Source organism: Leucoraja erinacea, chromosome 25, assembly GCF_028641065.1.
Source record: "Leucoraja erinacea ecotype New England chromosome 25, Leri_hhj_1, whole genome shotgun sequence".
NCBI classification, from domain to species: Eukaryota; Metazoa; Chordata; class Chondrichthyes; order Rajiformes; family Rajidae; genus Leucoraja; species Leucoraja erinaceus.
In genome coordinates this window covers 15,028,755-15,054,334 of record NC_073401.1, presented here as the reverse complement: position 1 = coordinate 15,054,334, position 25,580 = coordinate 15,028,755, and the positions used below count along the sequence as shown (strand labels likewise).

The following is a 25,580-nucleotide window of genomic DNA, read 5'->3' as shown; positions in this document are numbered from 1 at the left end:
TTTCTGTCTCATATTTACATATAATGTTTCCTTTGACTATGGACAACCAGAAATATTATTAACACTTGCCTGTGCTAAAAGGGGTAAAACTCTGCAAAAATAGGGAAGTCTTAGATGGATATGTGTTTTTTTCAATCTATTAACTTGACATTGTAGCGGCGCCTGCTAACGCACGCAGATATCGAACCCGGCGTTCGGATGCCGCGGTCACGTGACTCGGGAGGGGCTGTTGTTTTTGCGCGGTTTTTCATTGTGTGCATTAGTTCAGCGCTGACCACCGTTGTGGACAGACGTGTCTGCTGAGCCTGTATGCTGCAACTTAAACTTTTGAATAAAGATCTGTTGAAAACTCCAGTAGTCATTTCTCAGACCACTAAAACATGTCATTTCAAAGAATGACGTTTAAACAGTTTACTCCTTAATAATCTGGTCAAAGTAATATTTGAATGGTTGTGGTAGGGATTATAATTTCCAAACTCCCTTGTGCCTTCATGTGAAAATCTTTGCCAAACGCAGGTCTTCAAAGTTAAACACACAGTGATGTTGGGTTTTTTAAAGTTAATTCCAATGGAAAGGAGAGCGGTAGGAATTTGTGGAATGAAATAAATTTACAGTAAATATAGGTCTCACTAATGATTCAATAAACAGTCAAATTTTGTTTTGGTACTAGATCTGAAAAGAAATGTGTGAAGTCAAAGCAAGTTGTGTGTGCATATCAAACACAGCTAGACTGTAGGGTTAGAACAAGCAGTGCATCACATTCCGAATTATCACCAAGAGAGAAGGATCAGAGCTCCAAGCATTCAAATTCACAATGTGTCTCGTTTCTTGTAATTGTATTTAGTAATTACATCCTTTATTTCAAACCGAATGCTATTTGTTATATGCATATGTCACGGTTTGTACAAAATATTGCAAAAGCAATCTTCACAAAATTGATTATTAAAGGCGAATTAAAATTTAATGTAGGCCAATTGCAGTAGACAATCTAAGCAGCATGTTCAGAAATTAGGTGGATAGCAATGGAAATCTGGTTGAAAGCTGATTGGGATCCTGTGGTGTTGAACAGCAATCTGACACCCTGTTGTTTCCTTGTCACCTCTTTGCCCCATTTTATCACCCATCTGACAATCCAACCCTCATCACCTGCACCCACCTCGCAGTTGCCTCATCCTGCCCTATCTATTTTCCAGCTATCTCCCCCTCCTGCTATAATCAATCTGAAGAAGGGGCGTCACAGTGGCGCAGTGGTAGAGTTGCTGCCTTAAAGCCCTGTCCCACTGTACGAGTTCATTCAGGTGCTCTCCCGAGTTTAAAAAAAAAATTCAAACTCATGGTAAGCACATAGAATGAACATAGCGGGTACGTCGGAGCTCGGGGTCGTCTCTTAGCGGCTCGTAACGCTAACGGCAGGTACTCGGGAAACACGATAAGCTCAGGAAGACTCGTGAAGATTTTTCAACATATTGAAAAATGTCCACGAGAGCCTGGAGTACTTACGAGCGGCCATAAGTGGAACAGGGGCATAAATCTCCGAGTTCGAATCAGAGCAAACTCTTGAATGAACTCATACAGTGGGACAGGGCTATTACAGCGCCAGAGACCTGGGTTCGATCCTGACTACGATACGGGTGCTGTCCGTATTGAGTTTGTATGTTCTCCTTGTGACCGCGTGGGGTTTCTCCGGATGCTCCGGTTTCTTCCCACACTCCAAAGACGTACAGGGTTGGACGTCAATTAGCTTTGATAAAATTGTAAAATTATTTGTTGTGAGTAGGATAGTGCTAGTACAGGCTGATCACTGGTCTGCACGGACTCGGTGGGCTGAAGGACCTGTTTCCACGCAGCATCTCTAAAGTCTAAAGGGTCCTGACATGAAACGTCACCTATCCATGTTCTCCAGAGATGTTGCCTGACCTGCCGAGTTACTCCAGTACTTTGTGTCCCAAGCAACTAGATTAATATAGTTATTTGATGAATCAATGTGTAAATTGATTGCATTTAAATCAGCATTCATCATCATTGCAGTTTTTACATATTTCATCATCTTATTTCAAGTCCTTGGGCTGCCCAAAATAAGATTGGAAACATCTTTGCCCAACCAATCACTGGTTAATTAATTCCTGACTTTGCAGTGTTAAGATTAATAATCAGTGACAACAAAAAAGATACACATTTTGAGATAACACTAATAGTTGAAGAAGAAACCATCTATTCCACGCAGCTTTAATCAAATATTGTTCTTCAAATCTTAATAAAATATTTGTCTGATGTAGTGATAAGAATGCAGAGAGGATTAACAAGGATGTTGTCAGGACTCAAGGGTCTGAGCTATCGGGAGAGGTTGGACAGCCAAGGACTTTATTCATTCACGTGCAGTCAGCTGAAGGGTAATCTTTTTAGAGATATAAAATCATGAGGGGAATAGATAGGGTGAATATCCAGAGTCTGTTATCCTGGGTAGGGGAATCAAGAACCACAGGACATAGGATTAAGGTGAGAGGGAAAGATTTAATACAAATCTGAGGGGCAACATTTACACTCAGGTGGATATGTGAAACGAGCTTCCAGAGGAGGTAGTTGAGGCAGGTGCTATTACAGTATTTAAAAGACATGTTGACAGGTACATGGATAGGAAAGGTTTAGAGGGATATGGGCCAAACATGGGCAAATGGGGCTAGTTTAGATGGTGCATCTTGGTCAGCATGGACGAATTGGGGGCCTGGTTTAGTGCTGTTACTATGACGGTTCAGTGCTCTGACTATGACTATGACTCTATTTATGTGATAAGGGAATTGACAATTGTCACAAAATTAAAGTGAAAAAAAGGAAATATTTAAAGTATTGATTTGCTAACAATCTCCCTAGGAAAATTTAGCTGCTCTATAAATTCTGCAATTGAAACTGTTCATTTTCTGGGGCTGAGATTGCCATCACAAGAGCGTGTCAGTGAAAAGGTACTTGAAACGCTAATTGTCAGAGGTAACTTGCAGGATGATGCTATAGAGGGATTAATGTCCATATCCAACAGAGTCTGAGAACTAATGGTTTAGAGAGGTTTAGAGAGAGATACCGTCTGTGGATAACGAAACACATGGTGTGATAAATGAACCGGCCAATGCTGGAGATTGTCATATCAGGATGTGTTGTTTAAATCCAGTGCTTATTTTGTAGACAAAAAGATGCTGCTATGCATATCAATTAAAAATCAAACTACATTTATCTGCAATTTTTTTTCCATCAATGCACCTCCATTTTCTGTTTTGATTTTGCGACCAATCTACTTCTAATTTAATAAACTAACAACGTGAAAGTATGAAATAAAATGTATTTACATAACATTTCAGAAACTCTAGTTTTTAACAATGCACTGGCACAAAAATAAACTGTTTAAATTTATGCCTCTTCCAGCTAATTTATGATGTTAACAATATCAGAGGTTATGGCGAGAAGGCAGGAGAATGTGCCTTGATTGAAATGCGGAGAAGACTTGATGGGCCGAATGGCCTAATTCTTCTTCTAGGAAATGAATTTATGAACTTATTCTTTATTTTTTCATTGAGCATTGAGCAATAAAACGTGGATCAGGCCCTTCAGCCCATCGAGTCCTCGCTGACCATCGATCTTCTATTCACACAAATTCTATATCATCTCATTTTTTTCATCCACTCATCAATTAGCCTACAAATCCACACATCCTCAGGATGTGGGAGGAACCCGAAGCACCTGGCCGAAACTTTGCAAACAGGAAGAACGTGTAAACTCCACATGGACAGCACCTGGGGTCAGGATTGAATCCGTGTCTGGCACTGTGAGGCAGTGGCTCTACCAGCTGCAACACCATGCCACCATTTTCATTGTAAAATATAATTCTCCTTATGTCCCAGATGCAAGCAAAGATCTCTCAAATTGGTTTGATCCAGAATAAGGTCTTGAAGTAAATGGCTACAAAGTACATCCGATGTAATTGCCTATTATTCATTTGCACAAACCCAAAATGTGGGAAGACTATATCTACACACTATTACTTGCATAATTTATTTGATTAGTGGTATTTTGACTAATTACCCCGCAGCTACAGATCTGACAATTCTTAGCACATTGAACATTAATAGCTTGTTACAAAATTAGCTTAAATTCTCAATCGTGACTCATTTGAATTGTCTAAAAATAAACATGAGAATGCAATACAAGATTCTTTTTCTTTTAGCTTTCTGGTAACTGAGGTAGAAAGCAACTAAAAAGTGGAGTCTTGGATTTTTTTTTTTTCTTCCAAGGAGAAATTTAATTAAAACATTTGTTCGAAAGAAAGGGAACTCATCAGGTAAAATTGAAATGAATTGAAATGAGAGGTGTACTTTGTTCAGAATCTTTTATAAAGAGAGTTTGTAAAATCTTGGATTGATTTCTCTGTAGTGTTAGAAGTTGAGGAATAGAAGTATATAAAACGTGATGGAATATATAAAATTATGAGAGGCATAGGTAGGGTAGACAGTCAGAAACATTTTTCCCCACGGTGGAAATGTCAAAGATTACAGGGCATAGCTTTCAGGTGAGAGGGGCAAAGTTTAAAGTGGGAGTGTGGGGCAAGTTTTTTCATACAGAGGGTAGTGGGTGCCTGGAACATGGTGGCAGGGATGGTGGTGGTGGCAGATACAGTGGTGCTGTGTAAGAAACCTTTGAAAAGGCATATGGCTTTGCCATTTGGCATGATATGGCATAGGGATATGGATCAACTGCAGGCAGGTGAGATTTGTGGCTTCCGTAAATACTCGCTAGTGTGCAGGATAGAACTGGTGAGTATGGGTGATCGCTTGTTGCGAAGGACTCAGTGGTGCAAAGGGACAATTTCCATGCTGTATCTCTAAACTTAGTGGCATCTATACTATTACTAAAACTTGCATCTTGACCGCTTTCCGGTTAGCTTTTATTTTAATTTTGCGCAAAAACAGTACCCTATATTGCCAGCAATTTTTCACACCTTACTCGCCGTTCTCCTCTGATCCAAGCGCTCAAATTTTTGTTCCGATCGGTGGAATATTACAAAAGTTATGAAGGTTTATAAAATCGTGGGATCTACAGACTGGTCTTCTCACCTGTCAGTCACTATGACGGTAAAGACCCTTCCAGCACCTGCTGTCAATTCCCGTGGCGAAGAGAATTAAGCCCCGGAGGCGGGGCTGAGTCCACAAGCCGCGTGGAGTCGGGGGAAGCCGCTGAGTGGAGTCGGGGGAAGCCGCTGAGTGGAGTTGGGGAAACCGTTTAGTGAAGCCTGGAGGTGCTGGTGGTGCCGTGACCTCTGAGTGGAGTTCCTCCCCCCACACACACCCCACACACACACCCCCCCCCCCCCCCCCACCCCCTGTTTTCCCCCCCTTTACCCCTCCCACCCTCCCCCCACCCCCCACCCACACCCCCCCCCACACCACCCCCCCCCCCCCCCCACCACACCCCCCCCCCCCCCCCCCCCACACCCCCCCCCCCCCCCCACAACCCCTCCCCCCCTCCCCCCCACACACCCCCTTCCCCACCCTCCCCCTCCCCCCACCCCACCCCTCCCCACCCCCCCCTGCCCCACACACCCACATCCCTTTTACCCCTCCCCTGTTTCCCCCCTCTCCCACACCACCTACCCCCTCCCCCCACCACCCCACCCCCCCCCCCCATCCCCACCCCCACCTCCCCCCACCCCCCCTCTCCCCACACCATGGTGGAATATTGAATTGCGGAATGGATTGCGTGGGGGGACCAGGACCCCCGTGTGACTCCCACTTAGTCTAGTCTTTCTTAGAGCGGGCTGACCAGAACTGAACACAATACTCCAAGTGCGGCCTCGCAACGTGCGTGACTATTTGTTGTGATGTCCTTTCTGGTCAGTGCACTGTACTTTACACCAGTGACCTAAATGACACAAAAATATTATCATGGGTGAATGACATCCCAAATCCCAACCTGCTGCCATGTGATGAATACAAACACCATTCACAAACAATACACAAAGGGGTGAATGCTTGTAGGCTCACTGAATGACAATAACATGCACCAGGCCTTCCGTTCTTCAATCCAGGACACAAAAGCCTACTGACCAATTCTACCAGCGCAGCCACTAACTCACCCTGCCGGTCGGAACAAATTAACTTCTTCAGGCGGCTGTGAGATAATGCTCTGTTTGTTAATATTTTGATATTTGAGGTGTCAGTAAGCTGGTCGCTATTCCAACATGGAACATTTCATTCCAGAACAAAAACAAAACATTTAAAATGAAGACAGAAAATGGCAGGGATTTTAGTTACATTCAGCTGTTTAGACATTAGACTTTAGTTAAACCACGCAGAAACAGACCCTTCAGCCCACTTCCGCGCCGACCAGCGTTCACCCTGTACACTAGCAATTTTTACTGGAGCCAATTAACATACAAAATCTGCACATCTTTGGAATGCGGGAGGAAACTGGAGCATCCAGAGAAAACCCACGCGGTCACAGGAAAACGTTCAAACTCCATACAGACAGCAACTCTGCCAATGTGTTATTGTGCTGCCTATTGTTGATGGCAATGATGTGGAAAATATTCTACGTGTGGCACTGTGCAGAATTTTGGATCGAAGAGTCTTCAGGATCTTAAGGCAATGAACTTTTCCAGTATTTTCTGTTTTTTATTTTGGATTTCTAGCATTTTTCATTGGTAATTTGGGACAATAATTTAGTACCTGTTATTCATATCTCCCTCTGACTGACATCCAGATATCACTGGGTATCTCACCCCAGTTTGTCATTTAATCTTACGTGTCATCTACCCTGCCCTGGTACTCCTCCAATCTCCCCTTCCTCTGCTGCTTATAGTGGTTTACATAGAACAACGATCATAGAACACAGAACAGTGTAGCGCAGGAACCAGCTCTCCGGCCCAAGAGCGGACGGAACTCACTATCAAAACATGGAGGGGACACAATTTTTTGGCGGCCGCACACGCATGCGCACACTCACACACGCACGCGTGCGCGAGGCTTCGGAGGCTCAATCCAGCGCTAAATGCAGCTCAACTGTGCCTCTCTCACCGGGTTAACTACAGCCCTGTCTGGACTGACGGGACACCAGCGCTGCTTCTCCACGCTGGCCATATTTCCCGCAAGCCCAGGCAGGTTAACCTGGCGGGGATGTCCCCCACCTCTCAAAACATGGGGGGGGGGGGGACGTGTCCCCTCTGCCCCCCCGGGTTTTCCGCCCCTGCTCCGGCCCACAATGTCTGTGCCAAACGTGATTCCAAGATGAACAGTAAATGGCTCGATTGTAATCATGTATTGTTTTTTTTTCCCAGACTGGATAGCACACAACAAAAGCTTTTCACTGTACCTAACTGAAACTGATGTCATCTGCCGGCACATAATCCATATTCCTCCATTCCCTACATATCCACGTGCCTGTCTAAACACCTCTTAGATGCTACTATCATATATGTCTCCACCACCACGCCTGGCGCCCCACCACCCTCTGTGTAAAAAAAGCTTGCCCCACACATCTCCTTTAAACTTTGTCCCTCTCACCTTTAATCTATGCCCTCTTTATATTTTCATCCTGGGAAAAAGGTTCTGACTGTCTACTCTATCTATGCTTCTCATTATTTTATATATTGGTCTCCCACAACCTCTAGTGTCCCAAAGAAAACAGTCTACATCTGGCTAACTTCTCCTGATAGTTCACCACTCTGATCCAGGCAGCATCCTGTAAACCTCCTTTGAACCCTCCCCAAAGCATCCATATACTTCCCGTGTTGGAGCAGCTAAAATTTCAGGCAACACTCTAAATGTGGCCTAACCAAAGTCTCATGGAGCTGCATCATGACTTCCTGACTCATACAAAACTAGCACTCTCCCCTGTCTTCACAGATAGTGCCACGTATTTCCAGATGTTCCTGTTATTATTTAATTATTCTGGCATAGTTCATTTGGTTCTTCTCCCAGAAAAAAATAATCCCAATATCACACAACCACACACAAAATGCTAGAGTCAGTGGGTCAAGCAGCATCTCTGGAGAATGTGGAAAGGTGACGTTTCAGGTGCCAACTTGAAACGCCTCCTCTCCATGTTCTCCAGAGATGCTGCCTGACCTGGTGAGCTACTCCAGCACTTTGTGTCTTTTTCTTTGTGTCCTTTTTTTGTAAACCAACATCTGCAGTTACTTGTTTCTACATGTCCACAAAACCAGTTTGCCGTTAGCCAAATCTTCAGGAATAAATTATTCCAAAGACGTGCGGGTTTATAGGTTAATTTTTCATCCTACCTTTCTCCTGGTAGCCACTTCTTCCCACTCATTGCAGCGGCCACTGTTACCCTGGGGCCGGTACTGTGGGCTCTTTCTCTTCCTGGGAGCTGGGAACTCCATGGCATTGTCCGCCATCTTGTTCCCATAGAGGGCGTGCGCCAGAGGCTGCGGTAGAAACCTGAATGCAGTTTGCCCAGGGTTCCTCAGCTGTCCCATTGTGTGGAGTTTGCAAGTTCTCCCTGCGACCGTGCTAGTTGCCTCCGGGTGCTCCTGTTTCATCCCACATACCAAAGACGTGCAGGTTTGTAGGTAAACCGGCCTCTGTAAATTGTCCCTTGTGTGTAGGGAGTGGTTGTGAAAATGGGATAACATAGAACTAATGAGAACTGGTGATCGATGGTCGGTGTGGACTCGGTGGGCTGAAGGGTCTATTTCATTGCTGTATCTCTAAACGCTAAAAAAAATGACAGATAAAATTCAAGCCGGGGGAACTTACTGCTGTTTCTGTAGTTTTGTTGTTGAACACCAGTCTTGCAAACGGGTCTGACGTGCCAGAGATATCTCTCGGTGCAAGGTCTCTAGGGAGGTAATGAAGAACAGAATGTCCATGAAATGTTCTTAAATCACAGCAGAGTGGGCAATTATTCAATTACAGTCTGAGCGTTGGGCACGCGCTTAGCTAATTAGAGTTGATCAATTGATAAAAGAGTAAATCCAGCAGGGAAACTTCACCTTCAATGGCACACACCATGGAACTGGCAATACACTTATAGAACTACAGCTAAAATACAGGTTAAATCTCATCGACTGTACCGTTATTCTCGGTGTAGGCTCCTATATATCGGCGAGACCAAGCACTGACTGGGCGTTGGTTTTGATGAACACTGATGCTCAGTCCACCTTGGCCTACACGATCTCCCGGTTGCTAAACGTTTTAACTCCCCTTCCCATTCCGATACTAACTTATTTTGTCCTGCACTGCTTTCACTGTCAAGGTCAGGCCACACACAAATTGGAGGAATAGCACTTCATATTTCGACTTGGGCAGCTTACAACCCAGTGATATGAGCATTGATTTCTCCAATTTCAAGGACCGCTTGCATTCTCTCTTCCCCCCCTTGCCCCCCCTCCCCCCTCCCCCCCCCCCTAGTTACCCCACCCTAGTTGTCCTGCTACTTCCACTGTGCATCCCTTCATTATCATCTCCTCCTCAGCCAACAATGGACCATTATGGGCTCTATTCTTCCTTGGGCATTTGCTGCCAGCCCTGATTTGTTCTAGCCTATTCCTACCTGCCCACCCTCTACTTTCAGTCTGGAGAAGGGTTCCGACCCACAAACGTCACCTGTTCCTTTTCTCCTGTGATGCTGCCTGACCCGCAAAGTTGCTCTTGAACTTTGTGTCCATCTTCGGGACAAACCAGTACCTGCAGTTCCTTCCTACCTTTAAACATCAGTGTGTTTGAAAGGTTAGAATCTGGTAGTTTGGTCACTCATTCTCTTGACATCCAGAGATGGACGGTTAGGAGGATTGCAGGCAATAAAATGGTGAGATTTACCCAAGATAGGTCTCAATACTGAGAATGGCCGACCATGGATGACATTCATTGAAAATATTAATGGTCCCATTTTCCATGATTTGAATAGCATTCGGGAGTTTTGATGTTAAAAGAGTTACAGGGGTAGGGGAATTACAAACTTGAGGACAGAGGTTTAAGGTGAGAGGGGAAAGATTTAATAGGAACCTGAGAAACAACTTTCTCACAGAGGGTGGTGGGTGTTTGGAACTGCCAGAGGAGGTAGTTGAGGCAGGTACAATAACAGCATTTGGAAAACATTTGAACAGGTACATGGATAGGAAAGGTTTGAAGCGATTTGGACCAGACTGGGGCAAATGGGACTGGCTTGGATGGGGGTGAAGATAGACGCAAAGCGCTGGAGTAACTCAGCGGATCAAGCAGCATCTGTGGAGAAAATGGATTGAGATCCTCCTTCAGACTGCAGGGGGCAACTAATGGGGGCGAGTTGGGTCGAGGGGCCTGTGTCAGTGCTGTACAACTCCATGACATTTCACACCCAAGGAAGTCATTGTGAAACAAGATCGTTGCTGTGGCAAGGGGGAAAATTGGAACTACGTTGTGTGTAGATCTCCCCCTTAAACAACAAGATGACAAGCAGCCTCAGGGAACAGGCTTTTGTGATGCTGATGATGACATTGATAGTGCCCAGGAATTTACACAGCTGCTCCTCCCAAAATGTCAAAGTCCAGAGCCCTCGGACTTTGCCAAATCTTACAGGACAGTAAACAAAGCCTCAGTTGAACGTCTCTTCCAAATGTTGACACCTCTGGCAGTGCAGCGCTTCATTAGCCGATGAGGTTTTTGTGCTTCAGTTGCTGAAGGGAGATTTGAGCCCATGACCCTCTGGCTCAGAGACTCGAGTGCTTCTAAGTGAGCTGAGGCTGACACGTCCACAACCTGGCCTTTCTATTCCTTTAAAGCTCGGAAAATTACATCTTGAACAGTGACTAATGTCTGGAAGTGTTTCTCACGGAATAGCTCCAATGGGAGATAAATGTCAAACTGTGATTTGTCACCAAAGTGGGACTTGACTTTCAGCAGATGACAAAGGACAGGGACTGTGCCGACGCTCACAGGAGGCTGTGCCTGGTATTTAAACTCCTGTCTGCGCTGTGCCCTTTTCTCTGCTGAGTGAGCTCATTTATAAACAGTACAGTACAGGTAATCACTGATAAACAGTGCAGGTAAGCACATAACCCTTCCATCGCCAATGCGTTAGTGGAAATTGGCAATGCAAGGCTTGTGTGCTGGCCCTGTGCGAGGAAGCTCATGAAATGTATTGGGTGGGATGACATGTCCTCCCTTAGGGCAGCTCCGACTTCCATCACCGGCAGACAGGCCAGAGGAAGCCGGCGTCCCGCACCACAAACAATGCTTGGCTGCTGGAAAACACCAGCACTCTGTGCTAAACCGAGGCCACAGTCATACAAGCCAAAGCTGGGTCCAATTAGTGGCTCTTGGCTCAAATTGTCACCACCATGTCAGCCCTACCCCTTATAGAACCAGGAGGTGCTGGGATGAATCTAATTTTCCTTGTGCCTTCCCACTGATGGCAAAGGACTGCTCCCATCTGTGGACTGGGACCCTCGAGATGCTGGTGGAAATAAAGCCTATTGGGTGAGTTCACCTTACAACGAGTGCCAGTGTGGTCACAGCCGACCCAGTGTCATGACCGATGCCAAATAAGAACATGAAGAACATAAATAGGAGCGGTAACAAGCCGTTCTGTTCCTCTAGCCTGGTTTGTCTTGTACAAGAGCTTTGCTGATCTTCTACCTTGTTATTTTTTTCCCGTCTTCTACCTACATCCTTTGATTCCTGTAATGGATACTTGCTTGTTTTAATGGATGGGAAGGGGGATGGGGTGGGAGGGGTAAGGATGAGTTTCCAAATAACTTCAAATAATTCGAGAGCCCAGGAACCCAAGAATTCTATATTTAGATCTGTCCAAGACCATTAGTTCAGTTTAGTTTATTGTCACATGTCATGTGAAAAGCTTTTGTTGCGTGCTATCAAGTCAGCGGAAAGACAATACATGGTTACAGTCGAGCCATTCAGTGTACAGATTCATGTTAAGGGAATAATGTGGAATAAGGGAATAAGGGAATAAGGATAAGAAGTTCTAAGGGAGCTCTGCCAATGCACCTCACACATTCCAATGTTATTATTTTTATAACTATCATGTTCATAAGTTGTAGGAGCAGAATTATGTCATTTGTCTCATCAAGTCTACTCCGCCATTCAATCACGGCTGACCTATCTCTCCCTCCCATTCTCCTGCCTTCTCTCCATATCGTCCTTGAAATAATGTCGCTAACCTGAATTGATCCATGGTGCCTGGATTTACCTGATTAAAAGCTGGTTTCGAATGAAATTACATAAAATTCTCAATTAGCTGTGAAGTTGTCTTGTTGATTTACAATTGTTTTTTTCCCACTCACCAACTCAATTAATTAGAGGATTAGCAAGTAGACACTGCCTGGAGAATGGATTTAGTTGTCTTATCTCCTAAGCTCCTCAGTACATTCTGTTCATTACCATAGTATGAGAGGTGACGTGGCACACTTTTTTAATTTCTTTCTTCTAAGAAGCAAGCTGAATGCACTAAAATCAAAATAAAAGGCTGTATACTCATACTCCTTAAAGAGACAGCCATACAGTTATGTTAATCCACTTGGCGTTTGGTTAGACATCATTTGAAAGCGTGCTGCACAAGATTAGTAATAAACACATTGGTGTGAAATGGAAGCAGCTTTATTATAAATAGGCAGTATTTCTAAAAGATGTGAAAGTGATTGTTCCAGATGCACTGGTGTCTTTGTTAAAACAGCTCTTGAAGGAATTTTACACACATTAATGAATTTTCCTAATATCATAAAACATTTATGTAAGAAGGAACTGCAGATGCTGGTTTATACCGAAGATAGACACAAAAAGCTGGTGTAACTCAGCGGGACAGGTTGAGACCCTTGGGTCTAGAACCGAACGTCACCCATTACTTCCCTCCAGAAATGTTGCCTGTCTCTCTGAGTGACTCCAGCTTTTTGTGTCTAACGTTTGCAATCAGACATCTTTTTATAGTATGGCTCTCAGTTCAATAGATGTACTGGCAGCACTTAGTCAGAGTCATTCAGCATGGAAACAAGGCCCTTCAGCCCAACTCGTTCATGCTGACCAAGCTGCCCCATCTGCACAAGTTCCATTTGCCTGTGGGGTTTGGCCCATATCCCTCTGAACCAATCCTCTCCATATACCTGCCCAAGTGTATTTAAAACATTACCTCCTACCTTATCTGGCAGCCCATTCCATATACCCAGCTCCCCGAGCGAAAGAATTGCCCCTCTCACCTTAAACCTATGTTCTCTGGTTCTTCATTCTCCTGTGCTGGGTAAAAGATTCTGTGCATTCACTCTATCTGCTCCCCTCATGATTTTATACACCTCTATAAGAGCACCCTTCATCCCCCTGCCCTCCAAATAACAAAGTCATATTGACACCTGTCACCCAATCATTCCACAGGTTCAATAGCACTTTATGGTCATGTATGCCTCACTACAGTGAAACATTTTTTGCAGACAGTTCAGTGACAACACATTAGACACAATCATACTAAGTATAAGTGTGCAAGATAGTAAACCACACAAGGTCAGTATACCGAGCCACCAATGTGGAATTCTCTCCCACAGAAAGCAGTGGCCAATTCATTGGATGTTTTCAAGAGAGAGTTAGATTTAGCTCTTGGGGTTAAGGGAATCAAGGGAAATGGGGTAAAAGCCAGAACGGGGTACTGATTTTGGGTGATCAGCATGAAGGGCCGAATGGCCTAATCCTGTACCTAGTTTCTATGTTTCCATGTAAGCGCCATCCTGTACAAGTCTATTTTTTTTTACAGTTAGTGCTTTAACTTGGCTATAAAGGATTTGGACATAAGATAGAATTGCTGACTCGCAGCAAACATTCTACTTCATAAGATTAGCTTGGAGATACAGCATAGACTCATCTGCCCACCGAGTTCCTGCTGACCAACCATCACCCGTATACTAGCAGGTTACAGAGGGCCAATGAACCTACAAACCCACACGGCTTTGGTATGTCGATGGAAACCGGAGCGCCCAGAGAAAACCCACCCGGTCACAGGGAGAACGTACAAACTCCCTACAGACAGCACCCAGAGTCAGGATCAAACACAGGTCTCTGCCACTGCCACAGTAAGCAAGAGTAAACAAATAACAATATCTTCTTCCAGCAAATATCAGGCTAATATCAATCAAAAAATGCCTGGTAGGATAGTCACAGGTAAATTAGATGCACTACATCAGTCACAAATCACCAAACTTGATAAGCAGCAAATTTTGTCCATCATCTCTGCTCTTACTACCTTTCATTGTGTATCGGAGAAAGTAACATCAACTTATTCCAAACACAAAGTTCTGGAGGAACTCAGTAGGTCAGGAAGTGTCTGGGAAGGGAATGAACAGATGACGTTTCAGGTAGGGACCCTAACTCAGACTCTGCCTGAGGTGTTTCAAGCTGAAAAAGGGTCCGAGCTGAAACGTCAACTGTCCATTTCCCTTCAACGATCAGTCCAAAGAAGGGTCTGGACACAAAACGTTTAAGAAGGCTGGAAAATCGAAGGTAGACAAAAGTGCTGGAGAAACTCAGCGGGTGCGGCAGCATCTACGGAGCAAAGGAAATAGGCAACGTTTCGGGCCGAAACCCTTCTTCAGAATGATGTAGGATGGGGGGGAAGAAGAAAGGAAGAGGGTGAGCCAGAGGGTTGAGGGAGAGCTGAGAAGAGGAGGAGCCAACAAGGGCTTCTGGAAATTGGAGGTCAAACATCATCTATCCAGTTCCCTCAACAGATGCTGCCTGACCCACTGAGTTCCTCCACAACTTTATGTTTTGCCCAAGATTCTGGCATTTGCAATTTCCTGTGCTTATAATTTATTTGAACGAGATTAAAAATTGTTGTTCTGATGTTCAACTGAATGCAAAATAATAGAGGTGCAGGTTTGAAAACACATACCTGCAGATTCAGGGACAGTTTCTTCCCAGCTGTTATCAGGAAACAGAACAGTCCTCTCACCAGCTAGAGAGAAATCCTGACCTTCTGTCTACCTCATTGCACACCTTCAAACGACCGTTAATTGGACTTTACCTTGCATTAAACGTTATAACCTTTATCCTATTTCTGCAGACACTGCGGTCAGCTTGATGTCATCGTGTATGGTCTTTTCACTGACTAGATAGCACTCAACATAAAACTTTTCACTGTACCTCAGTACACTTGACAATAATAAACTAAACTAAACTGAGCTAAACCCGGCCAATGATTTGTTTTTAACCCATGCAAAAGCATTTCTCCCTTTCTACAAGGCTGAATCAATATTCGAGTACGTCGCCTGCTCTCACTGACCGCTGGCTTGGAGAACAGCTTTCATCCCTGACCGTCTCAATTTCCCTTTCTGCCTTTGAACTGAATGACAACTCGATGTGCAGCTCATGAGTCAGAGAAAAAAGGAATTACTTTTAAAGGTGCAAAGGCCATTCAAAGTTAAAAGTTCATTCTTTGCAGAAAGCTCTAATAATGAATGTGTCATTTCAGATGAAAGCCGTGTCGAGTCCAGCTCTCAAAATAATGAGACTAGACACAAAAGGCTGGAGTAACTCAGCGGGGCAGGCAGCATCTCTGGAGAGAAGGAATGGGTGACGTTTCGGGTCGAGACCCTTATTAAGTCTCTCAAAATAATGAGATTCGTTCATCTTGACGGTGGGGAAGTGTGTGTGGGGGGGGGGGGGGGGGGGGGGTGGTAGTGTGTGACAGGGGGGGGAGAGGGACAGACAGAGAGAGAGACGGGGGGGACATTAGTGTGTGTGGGCAGGAGGGGTTAGCATGTGGGGGGGTTAGTGTGTGTGTGGAGTTAGTGTGGATACGGGTTGTGTTGGGGAAATGGGTGAGTGGTGGAATATTGCGTTGGGGAAACAGGGCTCAACGGGTCGGGGGGGTAGGGAGGGGAGAGGAGTTATGGAGGGTGGGAGGGAGTGACTGAGAGTAGGGAGTAACTGAGGGTAGGGGAAAGGAGAGGGAGGGAGAGGTGAAGGAGGGAGTGGAAGAGGGGAGAAGGTGAGCGAAGAGAAGAGGGAGAGTGAAGAGGAGGGGGAGGGAGTGCTGGGGATGAGGGAAAATGAGCCGCGCCTGTGCAGTTGGGGGCTATGGGTGAGTGGTGGTATATTGCGTTGGGAGAGCGGGGTCAACGGGTCCCACTTGGTCTAATAGAACATAAAACAGCCCACAAAGTCTGCACCAGGCAGCATGACAAAACCAACTCTTCTCCGCCTGCACTAGATCCATACCCCTCCACTTCTTTCATATCCACGCACCTACCCAAAAGTCTCCTAAACCCCATTATCATATCTGCCTCCACCATAACCCCCAGCGGCACGTTCCAGGCACACACCACCCTTTGTGTAAAAAAACCTGCTGCGCACACGCTATGCTTTAAAGGCAGTAAGTCTATTCTTTGATATTTCCACCCTGGGAAAAGGGTTCTGACTGTCTACACAATCTATGCCTCTCTTAATTGTATATACTTCTGTCAGATTTCGCTGCAACCTCCGGCGTTCCAGAGAAAACATCCTCCTCCTGTAGCTGATACCCCTGAATCCAGGCATCATTTTAGTAAACTTCCTCCGCACCCTTTCCAAAGCCACCAAATCATTCCTATAATAGGGTGACCAGAACTGCAGACAATACTCCAAATACAGCCTAACCAAAGTCCTATCATGACTTTCATTTTCTCAGAAAGATCTCATGGTAGAAGAATAGATTGCTGAGGAGAATAGATGCAACTGGCAGATGTTACGTTGTTAAAGTATGTGTGGGGAATATCATTCCCATAGAGTTCCAGCAATGTTCAGGAGTTGTCACTCCTTCTGCATGAGTAATAGTTTTGTACAATTTTATCTGTTCACAAGCCCCATTTCAGAGGCTCAATAACATAATCTAGACCAAATCTTGTCAGAGGAGCTTTCATTTTAAAGAGAAATTGATCCAAAATTCAAGGGTACTATACCGACCAACATTAATCTTCCAATTAAGAATAGATTGCATGGATGTGAGTATTGCTATGTTCACGCTCATAGGGTATTAAAGTCATACAGCATGGATGCAGACCTTTTAGCCCAACTAATGTATGCAGACCAAGATGTCTATCTAAACTATTCCCACTTGCTCATGTTTGATCAATACGCCTCTCAACCTTTCCTATCCATATACCTGTCCAACTTTTGGGGTCGCGCTTTCGAGACCCTTCACGTCACGCTTGGTCGCGCTGTCGAGACCCTTCATCAGAATAGAACATGTTAACCGGCATTCTCTCAATTCTACAGCCAGAGAATCATTTAAAAAGACAAATAAATTACAAATAATTGCTCTCTTGACCCTCAAGTCTTCAACCATTAGTTACTTACATTAATAGAAAAGTGATTTTTCTCCTGCATGCAGCAAATTAAATTATATTTCTTGACTGCTGAATTGAATTGAAGTCTGAAGAAGGGTTTCGACCCCAAACGTCACAGATTCCTTCGCTCCATAGATGCTGCCTCAAACGCTGAGTTTCTCCAGCAATTTTGTCTACCTTCAATTTTTCCAGCATCTGCAGTTCTTTCTTAAACAATTGAATTGAATTGAATCGATTGAAAAATACAGAATGGAAACGGGCCCTTCGGCCCATCGACTCCATACCGACCACTCATTACCCGGCCACACTCGTTCTATGTTATCCCACTTTCTCATCCATTCCCTACACACTATGGGCCATTTACAGATGCTAATTAGCCTGCAAGCTCGCACGTCTTTGGGAAACCAGAGCACCTGGGGGAAGCACACATGATGACATGGAGAACAAGCAAACTCCGTTTAGACAGCACCCATAGTCAAGATTGTACCCGGATCTCTGACGCTGTGAGGTAGCAGTTCTACCGGCTGTGCCACAGTGCCGTCCCATTAGATCTATTCATAAAATGGACAAAGGCACTATCTCTGATGTCCTAGCCAATACTTTTCTCCTCAACAACTAACCACGACATGAAGAGAAGCAGGCCATTACCTCAATGCATCTGCAAGACCTTGCTGGCAGTAAATTGGCCATCACATTTTCGTCCAATATAACTGCCTGCACTTAAAGAGTTCCTCATCTTGAAATAAGCATTTCCAGAGAATAGTAGTGGACAACCAGGCAAATAGGTTGCTGTTTTATGAGTAGACTTGCAAGGAATTTGTTTACAATTGATCACTTTGTTCTCAAATTGATTCCCCAAACGATTCTTGAAAAAGCTAGCTAAATAACTAAGGCCTCTGCATACCGATCCAATAAATCAATCCTTACACTGCGCATAATTTCGAGTGTTTCCAAAACTGTTTTACCTCTCACTAAGCTTCCTAATGATAAAGTAAAATTTATTTTAGTATAAATAATATATAAGAATAAGATGCTGAGATGAATAACTGACTTGTACACGATTCTGATCTCAAAGAAATCAGGCTGAAGCTTTTCATATGAGAATAATTTCCCTGAGGACGTTGATAAGACAGAGGTCTAAAGAGAACCCATTAAATGTACTCAGTCAGTCAACATAAAGAGGAAAGTAATGCTCTCGACCTCCTGGGCCTCAGTCAATGGCAGCTTTATGTATATAAGAGCCCGGCATTCCTTACGAATTCAGACATATCCACTAAATACACACAGAGAACAGGGATAATTTTCTACTTTGCTGTTATTAGAAGCCAATCTCAAGCCTATGTCTGCTTCTAAGTCCACAATGCTTCATTTAATTGGCCTTCTGCTATTTTCCTATCATCTGACTTCATTTAAAAGGGCAATTTCCAATACAGCAGCAACAAGCCGCCTATAACTAGAATTCTCACGTTGCCAGGATACCCGATCCTGTTCTTTATCTGAATTACTAATCTCAATATTCAGTCAAAACAGGAGGTACTACATGAATTTCCAGAAGATTTTTTGTTGTCAGATCTGACAGGCTGGGGTCCCTTGTTATGGAAGGTTTAAAAGACGTACGGTATAATTACAGTGGAGAACAATCATCAAAATGTGCCCATTTTCCAATCCCACACTATCAAACATTTAACTGAGTAGAATCCGTCTGCACCATTACATCTAAGCGTGGCACCTCAAATTACTATCATTTCACTACTGTGATATCTTAAACATATTTTTGACACCTGAAAATTACCATATCATTAAGGAGCAATTTTAAAGTTCACAGTGGACTGTACAAATATAACAATATAGCTATGATTCTTATAATCTCTGATCTTCCTCCAAAAGGTATCATCTGCTTATACCCACACAGTCAATATTAGTTATGAATCTCAGTGCAATTATCGAGAGTGTTTAATTGTCATATGTACTGATAACAGTGAAAGTCCAATTTGCAGCGGTATAACATGCCTGTAAACACAACACATAGATAATAAACCAACAGAAAAATCTATAAAATTCTTATCCATTCTCAAATGATTCCTCAGCGCAACAAAGACTGAAGAATGTTTAATGTCCCTCATTATGGCTTTTCATTGGCTGCAATAATACAGATTACTTTCTTGATTTTTATTTGCAACTGAATCTAACTTTGTTCTCCACTTTGTATCACAGGGGAGCAGTACAGTGGAGACACAAACAACTGTTGGAATCTTGAGCAAAACACTACGTGCTGGAGGAAATCAGCAGTTCAGGCAGTATCTGTGGAGAAAAATGGACAGGAAGCTTTTCAGGCCAGGACACTTCTTCAGATTTTTGGAGAGAGGTGGAGAACGTCTTCAAACTAGACAATACTTTGGGGAGACTTTGCAGTGAATGGAGATACATGGAACTGCAGAGATTGGAATCTTGAACAAAACACAAAGTGCTGCAGGAACTCAACAGGTCAGGCAGTATCTTGAATTGATTAATGGAATGATACAGCGTGGAAACAGGCCCACTGAGTCGATGCTGACCATCGATCACCTGTTCACACTAGTTCTATGTTATCCCACTTTTACATCCACTCCCTACACACAAGGGACAATTTACAAAGGTCAATTAAGCTAAAAAGTTGCATGTGGCAGGAAACCGTTGCACCCGGAGGTAAACCCATGTGGTCACAGGGAGAATGTGCAAACTCCACACAGACAGCACCCGAGGTCAGGATCGAACCCGGGTCTCTGGCCGTGTGAGGCAGCAGCTCTACTAGCTGCACCACTGTGTCGCCCCATCTGTGGAGAGATTGGGCAAACCGCATTTCAGGTCGGGACTCGTCTTCAGACTTATGTGCAGTTTTGGTCTCCCTCACTAACAACAATATTCCAAATAATTTAACACCTCTTATCTCACAGCTATTGTTTTTTTCACCTCTGGCCTTTTTTCCAACCATCTGCAAATTTAAAAAAAATCTTCACCTGTATCCACCTATCGCTTGCCAAACATTTTCTTGCCCCCATCTCTCTTCAAGCTTTCTCCCCTAAATACATTCAGTTTGAAGAAGGATCTGGACCCAAAACATCACCTGTCTGTGTTTTCCAGAGATGCTGCCTGACCTGCTGAGTTACTCCAGCACTTTGTGTCTTTTTGTTTTATAAACCAGCATCTGCAGTTCCTTGTTTCTTCAAATCATTCCACTGTTTAGACCACTGGGTGACTGTCACTGTGCCGTTCTTAAATCTAGCTGAGAAAGATAAAATGGTGTGCACTTTTGGCCTACTCAACCCTTTCGTATGAGAACAGATCTGATGCTAAACTCACTGGTGAAGAGAGCCTTGTATGTCACTGAGCAGAATGCAAATCTCTGTCAAAAATCTTGCCAACAGAAGTCTTCCATTAGGCCATTTAGTCCATTAAATCTACATCACCATTCAACCATGGCAGATATATCTTTCCCTCTCAACTCCATTCTCCTGCCTTCTCCCCATTATGCCTGTACTAATCAAGAACCTATCAATCTCTGCATTAAAAATATCCATTGACTTGGCCTCCACCGCCATCTATGGCAATGAATTCCACAGATTCACCACCCCCTGACTAAAGAAATTCCTTCTCACCTCCTTTTTTAAAGGTATGTCCTTTTATTCTGAGGCTCTGCCCACTGGTCCTCGACTCTCCCACTGGGGAGAAACATCCTCTCCACATCCACTATATTAGGTAAGTTTCATTGAGGTCCCCCCTCATCCTTCTAAGCTCCAGCGAGTAGAGACCCAGTGCCGTCAAACGCTCATCATATGTTAACCCAACCATTCCTAGAACCATTCTCGTAAACATCCTCACATGTTCTTCAAAGTTACAAATGAATTTTAGAACATAGAACAGTACAGCACAAGAGTGGACCCTTCAGCCCACAATGTCCGTACTGAACATGATGCCAAGGCTAACCCTTATCTGCCTGCACATAACCCGTATCCCTCCGTGCATCTGTATCTGCCTATAAATAGTTTAAAATGCCACTAATAGTTCTGTTTCAACCACCAGCATAGGTAGTGCGTTCCAGGCACTCACCAATTCCTATGGAAAACTTGCCTGACACATCTCCTTTAAACTTTGCCCTTTTCACCTTAATGCTATGAACTCTAGTATTTGATATTTCCATCCTGGGAAAAAGATCTGACTGTAGTGACAGCCTCTACCACGTCTTAAGGGTTTAGCCCACAATAGTCACTTTAATAGATGGCCGTGGATCAGCAGGTAATCGCTACGTACCCAAGAGCCCTCCATGAGACATTCAATGCCGTCGAAAGATGAATCTTCCACAAACAGTCTCTTAATAGTTTCTTTGTTGTAGTAATACAAACAGCAAAATAATTCATCAAGGCTTCTTCTTGTATAAGTACGTTTCAATCATACTCGTGGTCCTGCTCGTGTATGGTCGAAAACGATGTCTCGCCCCCGATCTTCATCAAACTAAACTAAACTCCCCGGTAGTCTGCGCCAGAATCCTAGCCACAAACCACGCACCAGACGACGTATAAATCCCAAATCATCAGAGAGGTGATGATGTACAGGGACTCCAGCGACCCCAAGGTGGCACAAGCAGGGGTGGAGGTGAAAACTGGGAGGAAGTGGAGAGCCGGCGAAGCCGTGCTGCAAGCAGAGTCCCGGATACGCCACAGAGTCCTGGTGGGAGCAGTGACTCGGGGAAGAGCAGGCCTGGGAATCTTCCCATCTCCCCAGTTTGACAAGGCCAAGGGGAAGGAGAGGCGCAGGCTGGTCCAGGAGGAAGTGAGGGCAGTGGTGGAGGAGGAGAGGTCTACCAGAGCAGTTGGATTGAGGCAGCAGGGAGCCTGGACAAGGTGGGAGCAGGCCATGGACCGAAAAGTCACATGGACTGAGCTCTGGCAGGCTGAACCACAGCGCATCAAGTTCCTGGTCCAGGCAGTGTATGATGTCCTGCCCAGCCCATCGAACCTCTTCATCTGGGGCAAAGCGGAATCTCCAGATTGCCCGCAATGCTCAGGCAAGGGGACGTTGGAACACATCCTGAGCTGCTGCCCAAAGGCTCTTGGGCAGGGCCGGTACACATGGCGTCACGACCAGGTTCTCAAACCCATTGCAGAAGCCATCAGCATGGGAATCAGCAGCTGCAGACGAGAACGCCCCACCACCCAGATGATCACCTTCGTGAAGGCCGGAGTGCAGCTGCCAAGAACCACAGCAGCCAGGAATCCGTCAGGAATCCTGGCGACTGCGCAGGACTGGCAGCTTTCCGTAGACCTGGTGAAACAGCTGAAGTTCCCACAGCACATTGCCACGACCACCCTGAGGCCAGATATCCTCCTGGTCTCAGAGGCGACCAAAAACATCGTCTTGTTGGAACTGACAGTGCCGTGGGAGGACCGTCTGGAGGAGGCCCACGAGAGGAAGATGGCCAAGTATGAAGAGCTGGTCATAGACTGCCGTAAGCAGGGCTGGAAGGCAAGGTGTATGCCCATCGAGGTTGGCTGCAGAGGTTTTGCAGGGCAATCGCTCTACAAAGCCTTGAATGCACTGGGCATCAACGGAGTGGCAAGGAGAAGGGCCATCAAGAACACCACAGAGGCAGCGGAGAAGGGTCAAGATGGCTCTGGATCAGGAGAGGATGTCCATGGGGAGGAGCGAATGCCACCTGAACACAAGTCGTGGTCTGATCAACCACGGCTGGGTCGCCTGGGTGAGGGTGTCTGATGTTGAAAGACCCGAAACACCCAATGACCCCAGGTTACATCACTGATGATGTGTTCAGGAGCATCTATCGATGTATTTGTATCAACCACCCACATAATTACAGGCAGATAAAATAAAAGGTAACTGGTTAATTATAATATACTGAGTTAAGCTAAATGGCTACTACACTGACTGTCCACCCTATCATTAGTTCTCATGATTGTATGTACTTCCCTGCAAACTCCGGCATGCCAGAGAATTATGAAGATCAACTTGAAACATGATTAATATTTATGATGTTCAGCAAGTCGCAGTCAGATAATTCTAATGATGGAAGTTTTAGAATTCATAAGCTCCAATAAAATGCATCTCAGCTTTGCACCGTCTGTTACAGAGACTTACTCGAGTAGTACAGGTGTCAGGATTATGGGGAGAAAGCAGGAGAATGGGTTTGAGAGGGAGAGATAGATCAGCCATGATAGAATGGAGGAGTAGACTGGATGGGACAAATGGTCTAAATCTGCTCTTATCACCTATGAACTTATCTGGAGTGCAGATGACTTCCAGTTGAAATAACTTCCCAGAACCATTTTAATAGTGTTGCTGGTAGAGCTGCTGCCTCACAACACCAGAGTCTGCGGGTTCGATCCCGACTACAGATACTGTCTGTACGGAGTTTGCACGTTCTCCCTGCGACAGCCTTACAGACACTAAATACATGGCACAGTATTGAGCAATACTAACTGATCGTATCATGGCCAGGGTTAGACCACCCAAATGCCCAGGAACAAAAGGAATTACTAAAAGTTGTGGAGACTGCCCAGACCTTCACGGTACCGACCTCCCCACCATTGAAGACATCTACAGGAGGCCTCAAAAACACAGCCAGCATCAGCAAGTCTCACTCTACCCTGGCCATGCACTCATCTCACTCCTGCCATCAGATCAGGGAGAAGGTATAGGAGCCTGGAAACTGGGACCTCCAGGTTCAGGAACAGCTTCTTCCCAACAACCATCAGGCTCTTGAACACCACCAACTAAACTTCAAACTGTTTTGTGTGCACGAGGGATCCAAGTCGGGCTTTTATTTTGTTTTGAATTTTATTGTTTTTTTTTATTTATTGAACTTTTTTTATGTTTCTTATGTGATTTATTGGGGACTTTGTTTACAAACCCGTTATGCAGCTGCAAGTATGAATTGTTCAATTTTGGTACATTTAAACACTCTTGAGTATTGAACAGGCCCTTCAGCCGACAATGTCTGTGCCGAACAAAATGACAAGTAAAAATAATCGCCTCTGCCTGCACATGATCCATATTTCTCCAAACCCTGCATATCCATGTGCCTATCTAAAAGCCTCTTAACGTTTCTGCCGCCACCACCTCCCCTGGCAGCAGTTTCCAGGCACTCACTACCCCCTGTGTAAAAAGACATGCCTTGCGCGTCTCCTTTAAACGTTGCATCTCGCACCTTAAAGCTGTGCCCTCTAACCTTTGACATTTCCAGCCTGGGGGAAAGGTTCTGACTGTCTTCCCTATCTGTGCCTCTCACAACTTCATATACTTCCATCAGGTCTTCCTTTAACCTCTGCCTTCCAGAGAAAACAATCCAATTTTGTCCGTCTCGCTGATGCCCACCAACTCAGGCAGTTGTACATACTGTTCAGTGTAGCTTTGTCGGTGGCCTTTCTCTTTATTAGTGTGAAATGCATTTTTTTTTATTGGCTGCGTTTCTTTGCCAATGAAGTTTTCTCTCACCTGGCTTCGATAAGATGGCACTTTAGGACTTTAGTCTGCCGATCGCGGAGAATCTCTAAACCCAGGTGTATCTCTCCTTGAATCTCCTCATCTGGGTGAATTCGAATCAAATTTATCCAGTTGTCAATACCTGAAGAACAAGAGGCTTTTATTATGACCAATGTACACATTATAAAAAAACAGATGGATAAAAGTCAATGTCCATTAGTTTAGAACTCAGTTCATAAATTTATGTTTATAAGGCATCGGAGCAGAATTAGGCCATTTGGCCCATCAAGTCTACTCCACCATTCAGTCAGGGCTGATCTATCTTTACCACTCAACCCCATTCTCCTGCCTTGTTCCCATGAATAAAGTCCTATTTTTTTTTAAAGAACCTTCAGCAGCTCAACATTCCATATGACACAGGCCTTACGTTGTACTCCACTTGTGAAATTTTAATCCATTAAAATCTTCGGGTGGGAGCCTGCTGTTGGGTGTGAGCTGATATAGTTTTATCTGCTAAGTTCCTGCTTACCATTTACACATCTGCTGATGTTAAGCAAAAAATAAACTGCTGGAGGAACTCAGCAGCTCAGGCAGCATCTGTGGAGGTGTTGCACAGATGATGTTTCGGGTCGGGACCCTTCTTCAGGTTGATGAGGGGGGAACCTCTTCAACGTAGACGTACTTTGAGGAGAATTCGCAGTGGGTAAAACAGTGACTCAGAAACTGCAGATGATGGGAACGTGCACAAACAATTCTGAAACAGGGTTCCATCCCAAAACATCGTTTGTCTATTCCCTCCACAGATCAG

At 44.6% G+C, this 25,580-nt stretch overlaps 2 protein-coding genes across 2 annotated transcripts in view; one reads left to right on the top strand and one right to left on the bottom strand.

Annotated features, from left to right (window-relative positions):
• The window catches only part of pes (pescadillo), a 276,479-nt gene that overhangs the window by 26,839 nt on the left and 224,060 nt on the right, over window positions 1-25,580 (top strand). The gene's annotated exons all lie outside the window — the stretch shown is intronic.
• The window catches only part of LOC129709443 (rasGAP-activating-like protein 1), a 125,773-nt gene that overhangs the window by 71,296 nt on the left and 28,897 nt on the right, over window positions 1-25,580 (bottom strand). The window contains exons 5-6 of the mRNA XM_055655845.1: window positions 24,785-24,914; window positions 8,757-8,838 (exon numbers count right to left, since the gene is read on the bottom strand). Of these exons, the coding sequence (XP_055511820.1) occupies window positions 8,757-8,838; window positions 24,785-24,914 (212 nt within the window). The remainder of the gene's footprint in view (window positions 1-8,756; window positions 8,839-24,784; window positions 24,915-25,580) is intronic.